General features: G+C 38.9%; 1 protein-coding gene across 1 annotated transcript; it reads right to left on the bottom strand.

The window, feature by feature from the left end:
• Window positions 1-678: 678 nt before the first annotated feature.
• On the bottom strand, window positions 679-16,779 carry LOC137265757 (protein maph-9-like). The gene is made up of 12 exons (XM_067801206.1): window positions 16,474-16,779; window positions 14,984-15,163; window positions 13,531-13,909; window positions 11,087-11,178; window positions 10,170-10,335; window positions 8,557-9,249; window positions 7,672-7,785; window positions 7,171-7,393; window positions 6,439-6,603; window positions 5,576-5,721; window positions 5,168-5,312; window positions 679-4,611 (listed from the first exon to the last, which is right to left on the bottom strand). Exons 2-12 carry the CDS (start codon window positions 15,147-15,149, stop codon window positions 4,507-4,509), a joined length of 2,394 nt encoding a protein of 797 aa, XP_067657307.1. The 5' UTR covers window positions 15,150-15,163; window positions 16,474-16,779; the 3' UTR covers window positions 679-4,506.
• Window positions 16,780-19,045: the final 2,266 nt, after the last annotated feature.

Genomic DNA, 19,045 nt, shown 5'->3' with positions numbered 1-19,045 from the left:
ATAACTTGTTTTTTTTTAATACTTTATTTATCTTTAAGATATTCTTTCAGCTTCAAACAATGGGGCACAGAATTCATAACAGAGTAGAAAACAGATCTTTCAATTGCAGATCTTTGTATGACACTATATCTGCTTGGACTTTATGTGGTTTGACATGTTACTATTTCACCAATATGTCGTTGGTCTGCCAAAAGCCAAGCACAAATAACATGCAACTGGCATAAAGCGTACCGATCTAGTAAATTATGACACTGAAAATCTCTCTCTCTTTGCACCTAATAGGTTGGATGGTTTGTTGTTTAAGGTGGCATTCAGCAATATTCCAGCCATGTCAATATGTGGCAGAGGTCTGTAAATAATCGATTCGGGAAGAGACAATTCAGTGATTAACATCACGAGCATCGATCTACAAATTCCCACATGAAGCAAACAACCTCTAGTGTAGGTTGTACTGTTTGCAAAGGTCATGTATCAATCTATCCCAGTGACAGTCATATAGCCAAGACGATCTGGGTCAGAACTGGCCTTCAGCAATCACTGCATGTCATAAGAGGTAACTAAATGGATCTGGGAGCCTGGCTTGAAGATTTGACTATGGACACTGGTTGCTCAGGCAACTTGGCAACAGCAGTCACTTGGCCAAGTGTCCCATGTAGACTCAAACATAAAGCAGATATATGACATGTGGTATCATTTATTTCACAGTCTGATGCATCATTACATCCTTTTAACAATATGACCATCTGTCAAACATTGCCATAACTTGTAAAAGTAAATACAGTTCTAAAAAGTATCAAATTATTTCAGACTATTGACATACTAATACACTTTTTATCAAAACATTAACAGAATTTATCTGGGTGTAATAGCTTCTGTGGTAAACACTACACAAGTCACCTTCTTGGAGTGCAAATACAGAATATATACTGTCAGATTATATGACAGGATGGTTCTATGTTCTGTGTAGAAGGTTGGGCCACCTCAGTTTTTCCACAACTGAAGATCAGATATGCACACATAATTTGTGACCTGAGATTCACAACAACAGGATAGAATTCATCTCAAGTATAAACTCAATCATGTCATTGGCTGTCCCAAAAGAGCATGTAAGTATTTATGCTGCTGAGCAATATTCTAGGAATATTATGAGGTCACCAGAAACAGACTTCACATATTGTGGGGAATCGAACCAGTGTCCTCAGTTTGATGAGCGAACACTTCAACCTCTGTGCTACCCCACCACCCCTGTCCTGAGAGTTGTGATCATTTCCCACAAAAACATGTGACGCACTAAGGCTGCATGCCATGGCCTAGCCCTGGAGTAGCAAGGATAAGTTTATGTTCCTACCTTTATAGGTGATATGACAATGTCTGTATCTACAGGTGCACTGATTACAGGTGTTTCTGATCAGCTAGAGCATTGTCATCATGTTCCTCCCTATGGGTGCACTGAATACAATTATTTCCGGTCCATTTGGGCAATGTGATCGTGTCCCTCTCTTCAGTTGTCTGAGGAGTTCTATGTCCTAAGTGTGCCACCATTTCCACTCACCAGAAGAGTAAAGGATGGTGCATTTTTTTAGCTGATTACCTTATTTATGTTATTTTATAAAATAAAAGAAAACTACACAAACTGAGGTCTCAGAGGAAGGATTGACACATAAATAATCAATTTCCATAACAACAAGGTAACATATCACAGCCAATTAAACAGTAGCATCATTCAAACAGCATTACTCTATCTAGACACACTGCTTCAGTTTACCAATTACAAGTTACACTATACTGATGATATGACTAAAATTATGAATACATAAAGTAGCATAAACTGCCCATCATAACAGATAAATATCTTTCTAAAAAATGCAAATAGTAAGACTTGATTTTTCTCTCACAAGATAAAACACAATCACAAAAATAAGAAAATCTGTCAAGGGTGTTGCAGAAGTCATTATATTATCTGTTGTCTTGCAAGTACACAGCCCGGGTACCATGGTTACTACTGAGGAGCCCTGAGTCCCTATGTTTGCATGCAAAGACACAGCTGGGGTGCCATGGTTACTGAGGTGCCTTAAGTTCATCTGTTGCCAGGCTGGGTCACAGCCAGGGTCCCGCGGTTACCAAGGAACCATCGATTCTTCAACTGGACACAGCTAGGGTGCCATGGTTACCGAGGAGTCATGGCACCCTCTGCTGGCATACAATATCACCGCTGTGGTTACCAAGGAACCATTGATTCTTCTGTTGGACACAGCTAGGGTGCCACGGCTACTGAGGAGCCAAAGCACCCTCTGTTGGCATACAAGGTCACAGCCAGGTCCCGTGGTTACTGAGGTTCCAAGGATCCCTCTGTTAGCATAAAATGGCACAACCAAGGTAGCATGGTTACCAAAAAACCACTGATCAATCTGTTGGCATGCAAGTAGAACAACCCAGCTAAGGGCACCTGCATGCCACATGTTGCAACCATTATGACCAAACAGTCACCCCCAATTAGACAATGACTGTCTTATGGAAACCCACCAAACCCATGTTGACTATTTCTTGTACAACAAACTTAAAATATAAAACGCCCATGCAAAAATGCTGAAATCAAAGAACGTTTTAGCAATGTAAAACATCACAGGATTTTAACATACAGAAACGTCTGCAACTCACATTCAAAGGCAGGAAATCTACAGCAATAAATATTTCCAATCAAAAACAGTACAAATATTCTGAAAACAAAAACTGCATAAAGGAGTCAGCTTCAGCCATCATGGACAGGAATCACAGAACAAATGTACATACACAGTAAGAGGCACTTTCCTCCTCATAATGAAAGATGATACAAATATAAACATTTTACTGACATGATAGAAAAGCACTTCTTAATGAAACATACGATCATGAAGCTTTGACATACAAAGTGGCAATTGTAGAAATCACGTGTTACTGCATAACAAATAGGGACAAAATAACTTATAAATATTCCTCCATATTATTCATGCTGTACATAATACATATATTAAGATTACGTTTCTCATTGCTGGATAATAAGAACATGGTTATTTACTAGTATACAAATATTGCTGATGACATTAGTGAAAGGTGATGTTCAATGTTTTCGACAGACTATTTGACAGGTGTGAGTAAGTGAGTGTGTGATTCATGTTGAACACCACACAATCTGTCATCGAACATATTTTACTCTTTCTTGTGGACGGTATATATTACATTTGTTAAAACACATTTTGACATGAATGGTCAAATATATGTCTTAACATCACTATTTATAGGCATATCAGAACTGTAATGTTTGTCAAGACAGCTTTTGGACGGAACACTGACAAATCTTAAATACCGACTTCAACAAACTTCTGAATTCACAAACCATTACGGTAAACTTTGCTACCCTTAAAACATCATTTTGGAGGGAATAAACGTTTGCTTGCAACCCTAAGGAAAATATCCATCTGAACAGTTCCATAAACAAAACTACAAATACACTTGGGGTCAGTTAGAAAAAGATTCTGCTATATCCACACAGGAGTGAGTGAGTGAGCTGGGTCTTAGACTGCATTCAGCAGCATTCCAGCAATATCATGTGGTAGAAATGGGCTTCAAACATCGTAACCATGTCGGGAATCGAACCCGTGCCTTCGGCAAGACAAGCCAACACCTTGACCATTAGGCTACCCCATCCCTCCTATCCACACATGACAACATACTTGCAAATTAAATTCAATTCAAATTGAATTCAAATTCAAAGACATCAATGTATAGCTGCTAGCTTTGGCAAACTGCTGTGAATGTTTTGTTACAATCTTCTTTTCGGGACACAAAGCCAGACAATGTAAACCATCTACAATTGAGTGAATGAGTGGGTATGGTTTTAAGCCACTTTTAGCAATATTCCAGCAAAATCATGGCAAGGATACCAGAAATGGGCTTCAAACAATGTACTCATGTAAGGAATCAAACCCCAATGCTCATCGTGACCAGTGAATGCTTTAACATCTAGGCTACCCTACCGCAATATCTACAATAGAATACAACCAAGTGAATCCAAATCTCAACTAAGAATTTTACCCCTTGAATTCCATTTCAAAGACAGCATCGTAGAAAAAACAGAGACTCTTGCCTGGATAGACGGAACACTGAAATTAAACTTCATAGCAGTCAGTATACGAAAACAATGCAATGTTAAATAAAGACCCTCTCTTCACTTGGGTCACCCAAAAAAAAATTGGTGCATAAGATATTTTCATAAAGGCTGGCATACTGTTCCTATGAAAATAAAAGAAGGAAGTTGTATTTTCTTATTTCAGCTGCTCTTCATAACAAATATAATCATAGTTGTCAGTTGTAAGCTGTGTAAGCGCAAAGGAAAGAGCTCTTTCCATGCATCTTTTCTCACACTGCAATGAATGTGTACCTTGTTATAAGACAGCACATCCAACTGGCATCCCTCCTAAACCAAACCCCACCCCCTACTGCGTGACAGAATGCCTTAACGCCTTGAAATCAGCGTCCGAATGGGATGGTCCTGTTTGCTGGGCTCCATGCCGGCTTGTAGTCCTCCTCGGACCTCAGGGTAACCTGCCGTCGATTTTCTTTATCTCTCTTTTCCTGGTGAATGAAAACATCAAACTCTTAGTGAACTTCTCATCCATCGAAGTAAAACAACAGTCTCGAGCATTGTTTCTGAAGGGCATACTGTAAAAATATGGCCACTGACATAGCAGTTTCACAAATATGAGTGAGTGAGTTTACCTTTATGCGGGTTTTAGCAAAATTCGAGCATCACAGTGAGGGACACCAGAAATGGGCTTCATACACTGTACCACACTGAGATGGAGCCAAACAGGTCTTTGGCGTGATGAGTGAACACATTAAGTACTAGTCTACCTCACCACAAGAAGTCACTTACATCACATTTGTGTCACCATACAAATCACACCACTTCAGTCTAATGCTTTTCAACAACGCCCAGATTTAGGACATTGTCATTATGTGGGCATATTAGATCACAAGATCACTAAATGGTAAATGTCCAAGGCCTGCATAATTTCAGCCTTTCCTCCAAAATTAAGCTAAAACTGCAATTATATATCTCCTAGCTTGTTCAAAGCAGAATTAACCTAAACTCAATAACTCCTCATAACTGACTGACAAAAGGTCTGACCTTATTCCTGAGCCATTCCTGGTATCGTTCCATGGCCTCTTCATCTCGAGTTATCTTATCATATTCCTCATCTTTAGCTTGATTCTTTTTCTTGATTTTCTCTTCTTTGGCTTTCTTCACCAGGATGACATCTTTCTTGGCTTTCCTGCAAATCAATATTATCATAAACATGAAATACAAATAAGCTCCCCAAACAGCACCCCATTTCGTGGGAAAAACAACAAGAAAATGTTTGTCCGAATTACTGGGTACAAGATGCATGAAACAACCAATCGGTTATCCCAAATCAGAGTGCAAAAATTAACTAACATCTGACCTGATCAAAGTGTTTGATTTAAAAATTTGAGTGATATCAGCGATTTGTCAGCCACATCGTGTTCTAACTGCCCTGAATAATTGTGTCTTTACCATCCTCTGAATGCCGTCTGTGAGGCCTGTCTTTTCTTATCCTTCTCCTCCCTCTCATCTTGCTTCTTCTCCTGTTCTTCCTCCCTCTTCTTCCTTGCCTTCTCCACAAGTATATTGTCTTTACTTTCTTTCCATGACAGAAACAACTAAAAATACAACCAAAAACATCAAATGAAGTTTTTGAACGGCAAATAGAAGCGATGAACTGGCGGATGACAACTTCTTTGCTATATGAATACAACTTTTCTGAGTAAATTCTTACAACTTCATCAGGTGAACTAACTTTTTCACCTGATGTAGGAGTAAGAGCTCGGCAAAAGTAGACAAATAAGAACACACTCATAAGGAAGAAGTTCACATCCTAAAATATTAATGAGTGAGGATGGTTTCACACTGTTTACAGCAACGTCCCCACAATATCACAGCAGGGTCAACCAGCAGTGGGCTTTAACGTGGGGAAACGAACTGGGGTCTGGGAACTGGGAACAATTTAAGATCAAGATAGCAACCACATCCAATACCATAAATGTGCAGTCAGTGGCGTGGTCCCTTCTATTGTATGGTAATGATGAGAAGAAGCAAACATTATGGATTCCAGGACCCACTTGCACAAGGCAATCTTATTGCCACGACTAACTCAGGCCTATGTTGGAGACTGTGAGTTACAATCATTGTAGCGCTAAGATCGCTCTGTACAAGTGGGCCCAGGATCATAAATGTCATATCAGACATGGTTGACGTAACATACTCAATACACTAATTCATAAGTCTCATTAGAAAACCTCAAATATACCTAGCTGTCAAAGTGAAGAAATATGTAGGAACATTTCTTTTCACACACACACACACAGTCGATATCTTACCTTTTCAGCATCTGATTTTTTGCTTTCATTTTCCTGTCGCTCCTTCTCTTTTTTCATCTCTTCTTCCCTCTTCTGCCTCTGTTTAGCTTTAAAGTAGGTGTCTTTCTTCTTGTCGACCCAAGCCTGATAGGAGAGCTTGGCCTCTGTCATCTTCTCCTCACTAGCCTGGCAAATATGATGTGCATGTTAAAACCTATGATATCAATACTCTGTAGCAAATACAGAATTTACAAGAGTGTTACGGGCCAGTACGCCCTTTGAAAACACTGTGATTAATTTAATACCCTTAAGATCTTTTAATTTAGCTTATCTTTAAACAACAAGATTCAACCTCCCGCTTTGGCTATTGACCAATCAGAATTCGACAAATTTATCTTAAGGGTAATAAAACAGTATATAATGACAGCCCCATGAAAACCATATACAATAGTAAATGATGACAGTCTGGTGAACACCCAACACAGTACATGGCAGCCCCATGAAAACCATATACAATAGTAAATGATGACAGTCTGGTGAACACCCAACACAGCACATGGCAGCCCCATGAAAACCATATACAATAGTAAATGATGACAGTCTGGTGAACACCCAACACAGCACATGGCAGCCCCATGAAAACCCAATACATCAACACACGATTACAGCTTGGTGAAAACAAAAGACAAACTAGCTATAAAATATGACAGATTTTGATACCATTGACAACTACATGTAATACTGTCATAGTACCTTTTTCTTCTTTTCTTCCTCCTCCTTTTCTTTCTTCTTTTTCTCCGCCAGGGTTTTCTTCGCTGTTTCCATCCGCTCCTGGTACCACTGGTCATAGATAGCCTTCCTAATACTAGTTGTGTCCTCAAAGTTCACTTCACTGATTGGAGTTGTCTCCCCTGGCATGGCTGGGTACCTTGGCTTGGGCTTGTGTTTGGCTTCTTTTTCTTCAGTCTTCTTTACCCTTTCAGTCAAATTACACAAAAATGATCAAATCATAGTAACACAGGAGATTAGGACCCTTGTCAGATGATGTAAAGTCGGAGCGAACAGAATACACCATAATGCATCTCCCTGACACTATTTTTGTCATGATGGCTGTTAATATACTAGCTAGATATACAGACTGTCATGACACATCCCAAAGTAAAACCTCCTGGCCATAAAATCCTACAATTATTTAAAGGACGCACTTATAGATCATAAACCAAAAACTAAATAAAATAAAAAGCAAACACTCACGTTTTCTTCCCTTTAGACTCTTCATCTATGAATGCCATACTCTTGTCCTGAGCACCAGCCACCTTACTGATAGCACTATCCAGGGCCTTGTGGGTGGATGTTTGATTGCTGGCTCTACAGGAACAAGAGTCAGTATCATTGACACACTAACAAGTCATTCCTGCATATTGCAAGGGGGAAAGATCTGGGTCAGCATTGCTCCTCCACAACCAATGCTTGTGAGACAGCCCTAACATTTTTAATCTGTCGTAACTCTATAGTTTATCATAGGTTTATGAATATCATAGAGCCGATAATGTTTTGTCGATCAGGGCCCTGTCATTGTAAACCACATGCACAAATCAACGTCCATTGTGTGAATGACTTGACAGAATGCCATCAGATGGAAGGGATTTTGCAGTGTGTCATTATAGTACTAACTTAAAGTGTTTAAGTATAACACTGCCAGCAACAAATTGGTGATGGACACAAAGGTTTGGCCTCACAGCCTTGTGCCCATGTTGGGCATTTTACATTGACTCAAGTTTACAGAGGCAAAGGATAAACCTGTAGGTTATTCATATAGACTTTCACTAACACAAAAAAATGATTACAGAAATATCATTAGTTCTATGTGGTAACTGGTTGTGCAGTGCCAAAAACATGTTAAACGATCAGGCGATAAAAGAGTCTGTGTACTGTGTCTAGTGGAGAGATGTACTAATGATATGTACACACTCGTTACCCAAATACCCACACACACCTCTGTGTTACTATAACAATACTACACATGTGTTGAGGGTGACATTAATCATCTCAATTTATTGTGATAATGCCATCATATCGATAAAACCACTCATTCTATCAATAAAGAACTATTGTTGAACCCTGCTCATATTATCTTACTTCTTTGTCCTGCTGCCTTCTTCCTCTTCCCCTGACCCTGACCTTGACTTTGATCCTGGTTCTCTCTCCATCTCCTCACACACCGAGCTCTTGTCAGGGCTCTGATCGCGTCTCCCTCGGAAATCATTCATTGCGCGCATCGGTGGAGGGGAGCGACGAAAGTCCTGCATTATCTCATTGCTGATTGAGTCTCCAGAACCTTCCTTTGACAGTCCTGGTTTGCTCTTCCTTCTCTGTCTGGGCTCAGGTTTTGGTGTCGTGTCCTCCGTTAGGAAGTCTAGAAGGGACTTCTCTGGCTTCTTCTCTTCCACTTCTGGCTCTGTTGGAGTTTTCCGCCCTGTGAATCTCTTTCCATCCGTCGGAGTTTTTCTTCCAGTTGGAGTCTTTCTACCATCAAGTTTTGCCAGACTCTCAGGCGTTTTTCTGCCCGATAGACTCCTTTCCGGAGTCTTCCTACCACTGACCCCAGCTATCCCTGTTGGAGTCTTACGCCCATCTCCACTGCCTCGCCGAAATCGTGACTGCTTCTCATGTTTTTCCTCAACTTCATCCCTCACAGGATCTTGTCGGGTTTTCCCAAACAGGTCCATTGTTGGAGTTGTCCTCCCTCTTGGACCATCAGCCTCCTGTCCTCTACCCCGTGGCAGTGGGGCAGGTCGGTCAGACCGGGGAGACGTCTCAATAGACAGTTGTCTGAAACATATAATACAGGGATCATAATTTAGGAATTTGTCATGAACTAGCAGGCTGATATAATTACACAATAGATGAGACTAGGATCATTTCACTTTACTGTGTGTATCAAAAAAAAGCAAAAATGTGGAAACTGTTCTTACAAGCCTATTTCACTTAGCATAACATCAATGCCACAGGCTAATCTGCATATCATGTCCCGGGACTTTTCTCTTGTTTGTAAACAAATGTGCATAATCATAAATAAGCTGAGACTGGCGTAACGCAAGCGATTCGTTGAGGTTTTCATATTGCTTTACACTCTGACGTAAATATTTTCCTACAACTGCGTCAGTAAAGTTTATGACAATACATATTTAAATTTCAAACCGGCTGCATTGTTTGCTCTCCATAAGGCTTCAATGACAGCACGTGGAGCCGTAAACCCACGTAAACAAAGGATCGCTACGCAAATCAAAACAGTGTTAAAACTTTTTAGGATAATTTCTCAATGAAACTGAACCATTTTAACAACGCTGTTTAATTAGATGTGTAGACTCATCAACAATAAAACACTTATGAAATGTGCACACCATACTGAATGAACACATCGGTATATCTTTCTGGCCTGTGGCCGAGGTACTATGCTGGCTTGCCACATGGAACTCTGGGTAGGAGAGTGAAGCCTTATCCTTCAGTGAGCCATTGACTTGAGTGGTAAACATAGTAAAGCTTTCATGTGAGATAAAATATGGTTACATGTGCATTTCAAACAGTACACTACAAACAAGCATTAGACTGCAATGAGAAATTATTTCAACATTCAACAACAATCCTAAACTATTTGGAACAAATGTATGTGTATTAACGTTTACAAAGGAAAGGTTTAGTCCTCCCAACAAGATATTTAATAAAGTCCCAGTTGTAACATCCGCACTGACCTAGGAGACTTATCGCTGCCAGTGCTGAGTTGGCGAGTGAGGCGGGGTTTGGGCCTCCCATCTCCTCTGGGTGTAGTGGCGGTGGATCTTGGGCCTCCTCGAGGGGTTGTGCTTTCCGAAATTGGATCGAGCAAAGAAGAGGGAGTGTTTCGGCCTCGGGAGCCAGCTGTGAAAAGAAATGTTATTAGGATGATCATAACAGTAGCTGAATATTGCCAGCTCAGGATATGCACCATGATACAAACAGATGTGGTGCTGATCGCACATATTGCTATGAATAGCAGAATGTTGTCTAAATTTTCAAACAGAATTCAGATTTAGCTCCAAACACTAAGCATGGAGACATTTTCCTTTCTCCAGCAAACAATGCATCATCAAAGGCTAAATGTGACAGGCAGACACCTTATGTACCAGACCTGCATTTAATGCATGGTACATCCAACTATACCAGCTGGGGAAAACATCTCTCCAGGTTATCTGGTACAGTGGTAGTGATGGGAATTGGTTAAAATCTCATAAATGATGATTGGTTCATTAAAATAAATCAATCATCACGCAAGAAATGGCTAGTGTCAGCTGTTAGATTTTACTATTCAGGTTGTTCTTGCATATAAGTATAACACAATGCTACTTACTACTCTAAACTGGTGATTAATATATCACGTACATAACATTCCAGATTCTTCAAGAAATATTCAGTCATGACTTTGCAGATGGTGAAGTGAATATTTCACAAATTAAACATGTTTTCAGGCCCTGATAGTCTCGAGGATATGTTCCATAGTCATGCGTTCCAAACACTAAAAACATTCCCAAATCATTTGTGTTTGATTATGCAAAAATGTAATCAGTTGCTTGGTCATTTGGTCCCTTCGACCAATCTTTGATATTTCAGTTTAACAGAACACCACAATTACCTGGAGAAGGAGTTCTGTTTCCTGCCTCTCTCTCAGCTGGCTTCTGATATGATGGAGGAGTCCACTGCTTCTTGTTCAGACTGTCTGGGAGTCTATTGTCATAACGAAAAGAAAGAGATGTTTATTGACAGAAAACTGCTTTTAATAACATCAAACAAGAGTCATCAGAAGATGACATATGCCCCCTGGCCCCCACATATTTGAAATGACAAATCATCTGACAGTTACTTGATGTTTTCTTAGATTAAGTTTGAATCGTTTGCATGGAAGTCATGAAAAATACTAATGCCATATATCTGTAAACAGCAAAAGGAACCACTTCAAGATCTGTCTCATATATCTGCCAAGATCTGCTGAAAGATATCAAATGTTTTTCCAGTTATGCTCTGGAAATGAAGCTTATCCCTCCATTTTGAGACTAAGTCAGAATTGTTTCCACGGAGACCGGGAAAAATATAAATGCCAAAACATAGTAAATAGCTAAAGGCACCACTTTGTGGTCTTCTTCAAATATCTGCCAAGTATTGCAGTAAGATATTGATCAGTTTTCGAGTTGTGCTCCAAAAACAAGGCCCATCCCTCCATTTTGAGACTAAGTCAGAATCGTTTCTAATGAACATGATTGAAACTGGGAAAATGATAAATCACAAAGATCTGTAAATAGCAAAAGGCGCCACTTTAGGGTCTCCCCTAAATATCTGCCAAGTTTTGTAGAATGATAATTAGAAGTTTTTTTATTTAGAAGTCCAAACCGTTTCCATGGAAACCCAGAAAATTATAAATCACAAAAATCTGTAAATAGCAAAAGGTACCACATATATCTACCAAGTTTTGCTGACAGATATTAGGAACTTTTTGAGATGTGCTCCGGAAAAGAAACACACCTCCCACTTTTGAGACAAAGTCCGAATCATTTCCATGGAAACTGAGAAAATAATACATCACAAAAACCTGTAAGTACCAAATGGCACCACTTTAGGTTCTGACTGATGTATGTAACAAGTTTTGCAGAAAAATATTGAACACTTTTTCTGCTCCAGAAACGAAGCCCATCCCTCCGTCCAAAACATTTCCATGGAAACGGAGAAAATATAAAATCACAAAAACCTGTAAATAGCAAAAGGCGCCACTTCAAGTTCTGATTGATATGTCTACCAAGTTTTGCAGAATAATATAGAAGTATTAGAACGGTTTTTGAGCTCTTCTCAGGAAACGAAACACACCTCTCACTTTTGAGACTATGTCCGAAATGTTTCCATGGAAACCGAGAAAATAATACATCACATAAACCTGTAAATAGCAAAAGGCACCACTTCAGGTTCTGATTGACTTATCTACCAAGTTTTGCAGCAAAATATTGAACGGTTTTTGAGTTCTGCTCTGGAAACGAAGCCCACCCCACCTTTAGACTAACACCAAAATGTTCCATGGAAAAACAAAAAAAAAATAAAAATGACAGAACTCTGTAAATAGCAAATGGCATAACTATAGGTTGAGATCATTGTATCTAGCAAGTTTGGTCTCACAAATATTGAACGGTTTCTGATTTATCCTCCGCAAACAAAATGATTACAGATGGATGGATGGAGGACGGGCGGGTGGAGGACGGGCGGACGGACAGACAAGGCGGAGACTACATCCCCCCCGCATTACATGCTTGGGGGATAAAAACAACAGAAAATCCAAACACAGCGTCCAAATTTTTTAAGACTGAGGGAGATGACTGAGGTCAGTGTCTTTAAGGATTATTTCAGTTACAGTATGGCATCATGGTTACATCATGTCCTGCAAAACTTTGTCTGTCCAGTTCTTTGTTTGCTATTGATGCCACACTCAACAATATTCCAGCTATATGGTGGTGGTCTGTAAACAATCAAGAAAATATAGTGACTGACACAACCTGCATCAATATACAAAGCTCAGATGCAAGGACATGAATCAATATAGTCAGTGAGTTTGACCATCGTGCAAATTGCCTATTACAGCAAGCATAGGTTGCTGAAGACCAATTCTATCTCTTGATGAGTCAACTTTGTGAGAGGCAAGCTCACTGTATCATCAGTTATGCAGATCCAACACAAGAGAAGAGACTGCTATCCAGTGATCTTACTCTTTGTCTGCCTTGGATGTCAACCCATTGCCAGCCAATCCTGTCACGTCAAAGGTTTATTATTCCCCACAACAAAATATCTTTCTTAAACCACTTGGACACCTGTTCATCCTCTAAATATACCGTAATATCTCCTCACCCCATCTGACATCTCAACAGGAACTCAAGTCAACATAAAAAAATATTAGACCTGATTTGAGTCAGTATGTGATATGCTCAGCCTATGCAGATACGGAAGAAATATTTGCATCATATGATAATAAAGATCATCACATTATCTGAAACTGATAAGTATCATTAAAAAACATACTGACATGGGACATAACTCTCTTACCCTCCTTGAGTAGGAGTCTTCCGACCAAAGATGATGTCTTCCTTTGACAGGCCCTCATTTGTAGGTGTCACCTTGCCAGTAGGTGTTTTCCTCCCCAAGAGTGAGTCCGTCCGTGGGGATGGGGTTTTTCCACCTTGCTGTTGCCAGCTTCTGCCACCTACAGTAGGGAGGTTTCTGTTGTCGAAACTAGCCACTTCTCTATCAAGGAGATCGTCCTGATTGCCCCGTCCCAAAATCTTATCAGCATCTCTGGGTCGTAGAGTCTCATCCAAATTTGGCATGGCATCTGACTGCCTGGGTGGCCTTCTTTTCGCTGAGCCAGGACGTTGACGAGATGGAGACGTCGCTGGGAGGTTTTTTGTGTACTGTCGTATTAGCTCTGTCATGAAGAGGCATGGTGTGAATATCTTCATATGGTTAGAACATATGCAATGTTTGTTACTTGTATTATGTCAAGTCAGCAGTATTCTGTATCATGGCAATCTGCAAATACCCTCTCTACACTTGACATACACAACGATCGACTTAAGAATTGATAACCTACTTGCACCTGGTGCAACCTAAGATATACACCTAGTTACTCCAGCCAAATACCAGTTGCACTGCTTTTACTGCAATATGTAATGAAAGAAATATGCTACTGAATTATTCTGTTTCATCCATAAGTTAACCCTGTTAAACAAATTACTTGCACCTGGTGCAATTTAGTCTAAAAATTAAGTTGCATTTTGCAATGTTGCGCTGCACCCATGCAAGCAACAAAGCACTAACTCGAGCCCTGCATACAGACAGATATCATGAGCAACTTCCTGCAACATCAGGTTATGACCCAGGATGCCATTATTCAAAACATTCTTTGTGCTACCACTGCCATGAGTTTGTGTTAAGGTATGAGAGTTTTTATTACGTTAGCGCTAAGATTTTCTACAAGGGCACTCTGGTTAGAAAGACAGACAGACCATCTACCCAAAAGTTGCTTCAAATGAAAAGCATTAAAACTCTCAGAATATCCAATGGTACAATTTCTGTTATCGAATAAAAATACTGCTAGTAATCAAGTAAACAACTGTTTTCACTCTGGGCATGTTTTGGCCTATGATCCTAATAGTGAGCGAGTGCCAATTTGCCCAGCTTTTACTAGTTTTAGCAATATTGCAGCAATATCATGGCAGGGGCAGGAATTGGGAAAGACAACTTTGACAATGGGCCATTTTCAGGATCCTAAGCCATTTTCAGGATTGTTAGCCATTTTCTGAATTCAAAATGGACCACCGCCCTTTTATCAATAGTAAACTTTAAAATTTTAAGGGGCCATTTTTCATTAAGATGAGCAAAATGGCCCATGGTCCCTACCCTTCCCTGCAGAAATGCACTCCAACACATTGCCCAACAGTGGGTAATTGATTCTCTAACTTTTAGGGTACCCCCAGCCCCCTTGCCACTGCAAACCTACCATCCTCTTCATCACTCCCTTCACTGGTTGTGACATCAACAGCCAGACCCCTGCTTCGTCTATCTCTCATTGTTGCATCCAGCTCCTTTTGAAATGTCGTCTTGGCTTTGGGCTTTCTCTGTCGAAGTGGTGCATCAACTTCGTCACAATCTTGGTGGTAATCCATCCTTAGATTTTACACTGGGACAAAAAACGTAAAACACTAAATATTTGGGTCATTATGGATGATGACATACTGTTGCTTTTAACATGCAGCACTTTGCTTGATTTTTTTAGAATTTCTCTTTATGAACCTCTTCAATAAAGAAGTTGATATCCACAAAAATCTTCATCCCTATGTATTTCACTTCTAAATGCCCCCCTTCAAAGGCCTCTTGAATACTGTTGAACAGGTTGAAAGTAGAGTTTTTATGAACAGGTTAAGACTGCATGGTTTTAAATAAACTGCAATATATTTTGCTGGTCCCTCATAATATCCTGTTCAGTTGTATATATCTATATTCTTTTAACATTGGCAGCATTTCAACTTTTGCACAGTGTCTGAAAAGAGTTTTAATTAACCACCTTCTAGTTACTGTTTGAGACTGCAAAACATAAATGAATAATTGAAAATACTTTCACAGAGACAAGCAATAAAACAGTATACAATGTATACATGCTATGTTGTTTTGTATATCATATATGTACCTAAGTTTGCCTTTTATAAAATATAGTATTAATTCAAGGTAAGCGGAAAATTTGGAAAACATATTTTTAAAACATGTTACTATAAACATCATGGTCAAGATGATTCCATGACCTGCTGACAATGAGTGTTAATCAGAGTGTGGAGAAAACATGTTTCCTCTATGCCATAATCACCACTCAGTCTAACAAACAAATAAATTTCTGGGTTATCATTTCTTATACAAGCATTGCTAAATTAGAAATATGTGTGTACTAGAACATACAGTCCATGCATATGGTGTTATTCTAGGTGTGACTCTCTAAACTACAATATGAACGTTTTAAAAGCAACTTATTGCTTATTGACTGTACCAAACTGAAAATTTCTCTAAAGCCATTTTACATTAGGTTACTGCAGATGGACCACAGTCTATGGCATAATCAGTAGAAACAACAGTTGACCGAGAGTGTATGCATGGTATATCCCATGTGTCTGTAAAAATAGCATCTCCATTAAGACCAAGATCTCATTTGATTTGTCACTGAATCTATAAATTCACGGGGTCAACAGACGCTAACACTGAATAACATTTATGTTTTGACGAAGAAATTAACGTATTTTTTAATATGTCTGCACACTGACCACTCGTAGAAACAATGGTGACTGTGTTATGCTTTTCAAAATTTCCACTTCAGCGCAGTCAAATATTCTTGTCATTGCTTGTCTTTGAACATCCAACTTCAAAACATAACTATTCGAGGAATGCATCGGTGGCTATCTAATGTTGTCTAAAAAACGAAAAGGTGCACAGACGTCTCCTTACCCAGTTCCTGTACGGCGTTTGTGCGAACGACGATATGTATCCGTTGTTGTTCTCAAATCGATGTCGCTGAGAAATTGTCAGCCATGTTTACGCGTTACTGGGCAGTGATTTACCAAATTCGAACTTCAGATCGAAACGAAATAAAGAGACTCATCTCCCTACGCCAAATATTGTCTGGTCGAAACAAAAGTACTTTTATATATATCTAACATAATTTACACTTATTATATGTATTTAAACAAAAACAGATTCTTATCAGAGTAAGAACAATTTTAGAGCAATATTTATTTCCTAACTAAATTCCGTGTCCAGTTTCTAGATTCGCAGAGTTACCCCCCTTCAGAAACGACGAGCACCTGTTGAGAGGCCTCACATGGGTTGTTTGTACTGAATAGGGTAATGTGACACCATTTTGTCAGCAAACTGTTGATTAAACATTTCTGACTCCTCAGATACGTGCATTTCGAAACTTGTTTTGGCTTTCTATTGTATATAAGTATCCTGTTGTATATAAGTATCCTGGGTGTTGTGATATATATATAAAGGCGTTAGGATACATATAATATGTTAATATTGACAATACTGTAATGAGGGGAGACAGTGTTTTCGTTCACTGAACCACTTCATAGACACAGTGAATTCATAACCCAGACTGTTTCACAGACGGTGATTTCGTAGACGTTTAGAAATAATTAAATAATATTATTTTGCAAGCACCTTAGCTGAACAGCTAAGGACGTAACAAGTGTGACTGAAGAGGATACACATATTTTCCAGTATCTCCCCTTTATATACATGTATTTGGATTTATATACAAACTTGTTTTGACAATAATCATATGATAATGTACGGCTTGTGTTATTCTTTTTGTATTTTAATACGACATTTTGTCACTTTGTGTCAAGTGGCGTAATAAAAGTGAAACATTGTATAATATAAAAGACAGACAACTGTGTTATGGAAAATTTATAATATTTATGAACAATAACAATGAGTAACAGACTTTAATAATGTACTGGTAAAATTATTCACGACCATAACAGCACAACATAACAGATTTTTTTCATTCATTAACCATAGGTCAATTTACTTTGGAATGTTGATCAGTTCCGTTATTGTGAATGTTAAATAAGATGTAGTGAGGTGTTTTGATTGTGGTTCAAGTGTGTTGTTAATTATTTGTCAATGACCCACCCACCTAATCCTTCTTCTCCTCTCCTACTTATGGGCTTGTTTCCGTAGCTGAATGTTGATCATACTTACGTATCACATATATTTTTTTATTTAATCTTTTAGCGTCAAGAATTTGTCAGACATGGCCTGCTGCTAATCATGTGTTTTTAACAAAACTGATCATACTTACCTAATATATTTCTTATTTCACAAAACTCAAACACTTTTCGCTTACACTAATGTCATAATATCAGTTTTCATCTCCAATGATGTTGAAGTTTCCACATTTTACTAACATCTACGAATCCACTGCTGAATCCATCTACGAATCCACCAGATTTCCACATCTACAAACCAGTCTGGTCTACCAATGCACATAATGAGTGTGACGTAACAGTGAAACATTTACATTATATATATCTACCATGAATAGCATACATAAATATGAATGAAAAAGATAATTTATGAAAGGGTAACAACTTATACAGCTCAAGGGAGTTAATCACTTATCATTAACCATGATTAAAGTATCTGTACAATGCATGTATTTCTTATCGATGAACCTATGATTTGGGTTTTTCTTTCACAATTTGCCCCATTGAAATTTGGAAGTATTACCCAAGACAGTAATCAACATTTCATGAGAAATAACCATCACTGACACAACTGCTGTAACAGATGACACAATAACATAACTGTTGACATAAATGAGGTTAAAGAAACCGTTACAGTGCGTAAGCAAAAGTGTAACTTACTCACATTAACCATTTGGTATTCAGGTAGGCAAGCTCTGAGAAGCAGACAGAAAGGTGGTAACTGCACATGCTCTTTGTGTTAGCAAATATGGTTGGTACACAAATCAAGTTTGAGACTTCTGTTGGTTACCTCTATTGTACATCATAAGAGATAATTGTAATTTGAACCATGAAGGTCCCAGGGTAGAACAGACCTTCAGCAACCCATGCTTGCCATAAAAGGCGACTGTGCTTGTCGTTATTAAGAGGCGACCAACGGGATCGGGTGGTCAGGCTCGCTGACATGGTTGACACGTCATCCATTCCCAGTTGCGCAGATCGATGCTCATGTTGTTGATCACTTGATTGTCTGGTCCAGACTCAATTATTATATCGCCATATAGCTGGAATATTGCTGAGTGCAGCGTAAAACTAAACTCACTCACTAATTGTAATTTACTGGTGAATGTAACATTTCTTTCTGCTTATTGAAGGCATGAACACCACACCAAAACTTTCACAGGAAAACCAGACCTCAGTAATTATCCTTTAAGTTCCAGTTTGAGATATAAAGTAGTAAAGACATTTGGTTCATTGTATCACTGCTAAAGTCTTGTTGTGATAAAAAGATATGTCTATGGGAAGATTTGGCAAGTATTTCTTCT

Source organism: Haliotis asinina, chromosome 15 (assembly GCF_037392515.1).
Source record: "Haliotis asinina isolate JCU_RB_2024 chromosome 15, JCU_Hal_asi_v2, whole genome shotgun sequence".
Classification (NCBI taxonomy): domain Eukaryota; kingdom Metazoa; phylum Mollusca; class Gastropoda; order Lepetellida; family Haliotidae; genus Haliotis; species Haliotis asinina.
This window is presented reverse-complemented; position numbering and strand designations above follow the sequence as displayed.

What these genes read in the sequence shown, in the direction of transcription:
- LOC137265757 (XM_067801206.1), bottom strand. Translation starts at nt 15,149, where the DNA reads ATGGATTACCACCAAGATTGTGACGAAGTTGATGCACCACTTCGACAG. An exon ending in AGGGAGTGATGAAGAGGATG is followed by an intron (nt 13,910 to 14,983) that starts GTAGGTTTGCAG and finishes TCTTCATGACAG; the next exon opens with AGCTAATACGACAGTACACA. An exon ending in GGCAGCGATAAGTCTCCTAG is followed by an intron (nt 9,250 to 10,169) that starts GTCAGTGCGGAT and finishes TATATGTTTCAG; the next exon opens with ACAACTGTCTATTGAGACGT.